At 36.4% G+C, this 2,458-nt stretch overlaps 1 protein-coding gene across 1 annotated transcript in view; it reads right to left on the bottom strand.

Annotated features, from left to right (window-relative positions):
• Nucleotides 1-1,687, bottom strand: part of LOC118338668 (dual specificity protein phosphatase 19-like) — a 12,407-nt gene extending 10,720 nt beyond the window's left edge. The window contains exon 1 of the mRNA XM_035675945.1: nucleotides 1,670-1,687. Within this exon, the coding sequence (XP_035531838.1) occupies nucleotides 1,670-1,687 (18 nt within the window). The remainder of the gene's footprint in view (nucleotides 1-1,669) is intronic.
• Nucleotides 1,688-2,458: the final 771 nt, after the last annotated feature.

Below are 2,458 nucleotides of genomic sequence, written 5' to 3'. Positions count from 1 at the left end.
TTCAGAAAATATGACAAAAAGTTAATTTTATAAAAGTTATCTACTGCAGCTTTAATATTATGATACATTTCCAATTAGTCTAAATATTTGTATATAATACACAAAACTCACTCAGCATTTTATAATACTATGGATGGCACAATTTCTATTGACGCCCATGGTATTGGTTTTACAATTTATGACCTAATCTGTCTATATGGCTCAATGCCACTAGAAAGAAGGGAGAAAATATGTTTTATATTTGGTTTAACTTTTAACATTCAGACTAATTTGTATCTAATGATCAGATGCATCAGACTCAGTGTATGTTATTACCTTTGAGACCATGAAACAAGGGTTTGCCTGCAGTGCAGCTGGACAGACATTCATATTTTATCTTTTAACCATCTTCAAAATGTGGTTGTATTTTTAACATAGAGAAACTAGCGCATAGCATATCTAAGTAGAGTTGCATGCTAACATGCTAAACCAAGATGGTTAACCTGGTAAACACTATAACTGCTAAACATCCACATGTTAGCATATAGGTCAAAATACCACTGTGCCAGTACAGCCTCATTTAGCTGCTAGTGTGGCTGTAGACTCTTAAAAACTTGTTTCCAGTTCAAAGTACTGTTCACGATTTACAGCCTTTTTTTCCAACCTCTGTTTTAGTTTGAGTTGTATTCATACATTTTTCAGTTCTGATAACATTTTCCTTTCCAACAGTTGTACTTCCCACACAACATCGGCAGTTTGAGGTCTGAAGGTAACCTTGAAATCACTGACTTGGAAGTGAACACAATCCTTACATTGTAAAACAGTGTGTGTGTGTAAGCATATGGTGAGTATGGTATGGTATGGTAAAACAACAAATCAAAATAGATATTTTTTTGGCAGATTGTAAAGAATTCTTTTTTTGTTTTTTAGTTGGAAGCAGTTGTGAAATAAGAAAGAGGAGGAGGGCCGTGAATGATAAGCAATGAAGAAGGCATTAAGAAGTGTGCAGGTATGATATTGACACAGTGATATGCTGTTCTGCTCTACAGTGAGCATGACAAGGGTCATGTTTAGGGTTGCAGCTTATCCTTATCCTATGTTTTAAAACATTTTTTCCCAGTAATATAATCACTCTTTTTCTGGGATTTCTCTCCAAGAATGAAGTTTGATTTTAGAATTCAACTGCGGATAATTAATCATAAAGACAATGATTTCAGATGTTATTCTTTCTACACATTAGATTATGTGGAAAATCCTCCATCTTTTAGGTTGAAAAACACAATGCCAATGAAATATTTTCATGCTTTTTTGGCATATACACTGATGTCCAGGGGCCTCATGTATAAATGGTAGCCTATGTACGCACAAAAAGGTTGTGTACGCTGGTTTTCATGCACATGGTGGGATGTATAAAACAGAATGTCACATGAGAATGTTCTTGCCATGGCGCAAATTCTAGACCAGCCGTGAGAATGTGCAGGCCATGCTGCAAAAACTATTGCTGTGGCTCTGTTACTTGCCGATTTCAAACGTCAAAGAACTGAAACTCACCAGATGTTTCTTAATAAAGTTTCCAATCCAGTTACTGTGATATGTCTATGAAAAACCATGGTTATGTCCACTGATACACCATGACAGTTCTCTGTGGATAATGTTTAACATCAGAAAGACCAAATCCCACCATCTATACCTTGTCCTCAATATGCATCCTAAATATGCTTTTGGACTTTTATTTATGATGTGGGACAATATTCTGAACTTGATACTTGTGGTCAACTAATATTGTTTTCTTAAAGCTGCAGATGGTCATTTTTATAAAAATAACTTTTTGTCATATTTGCTGTACCTTTCACTATATCCTGACTGTAGCACATGCTGGTCAGCCTGATAGAAAGGTGTCAGAACACACAGTGCATCACAGTTTGCTTGTATGGGGCTGCATAATAATATGACCACCAGGGTGCCCAGGTGCTCAGAATGTTATGGCTGACCGGTGTATATCGGCCACTGGTCGCCCTGCTCTCTAAATATCAGCATTAGCCATTAAAGCTGCAGTAACTAATTGTTATAAAATATTTTTGTCATATTTGCTGAAACTTTCACTATATCCTGACAGTAGTACATGAGACAAATAATCTGTGAAAAAAAACTGATTCCTCTGGCTCCTCCTAGTGCTCCTATTGGTATTTGAAAAAAATCAACTGGGTCTGAACGAAAACAACCCATCTATGTTAAAGTTAAAGTTTCAGAATTCTTTTTTGCAAAACCTGCTAAATATCTGATAGTTCCAGCTCTTCAAGTATGTGAATTTGCTGATTTAACTTGTCCTAACTTTTTAATAATTGAATATATTAGTCAGACACAAGAAGACATTGATCTCAATTTCCAGTGTTCAACCGTTTTCATGGGGCGGCTATGGCACAGAGGCAGAGCGGGTCGTCCTCTAATCGGAAGGTTGTTGGTTCGATCCCTGGCTCCT

This window comes from Morone saxatilis, unplaced genomic scaffold (genome assembly GCF_004916995.1).
Source record: "Morone saxatilis isolate NCDOM2014 unplaced genomic scaffold, NCSU_SB_2.0 Contig5, whole genome shotgun sequence".
NCBI classification, from domain to species: domain Eukaryota; kingdom Metazoa; phylum Chordata; class Actinopteri; family Moronidae; genus Morone; species Morone saxatilis.
This window is presented reverse-complemented; position numbering and strand designations above follow the sequence as displayed.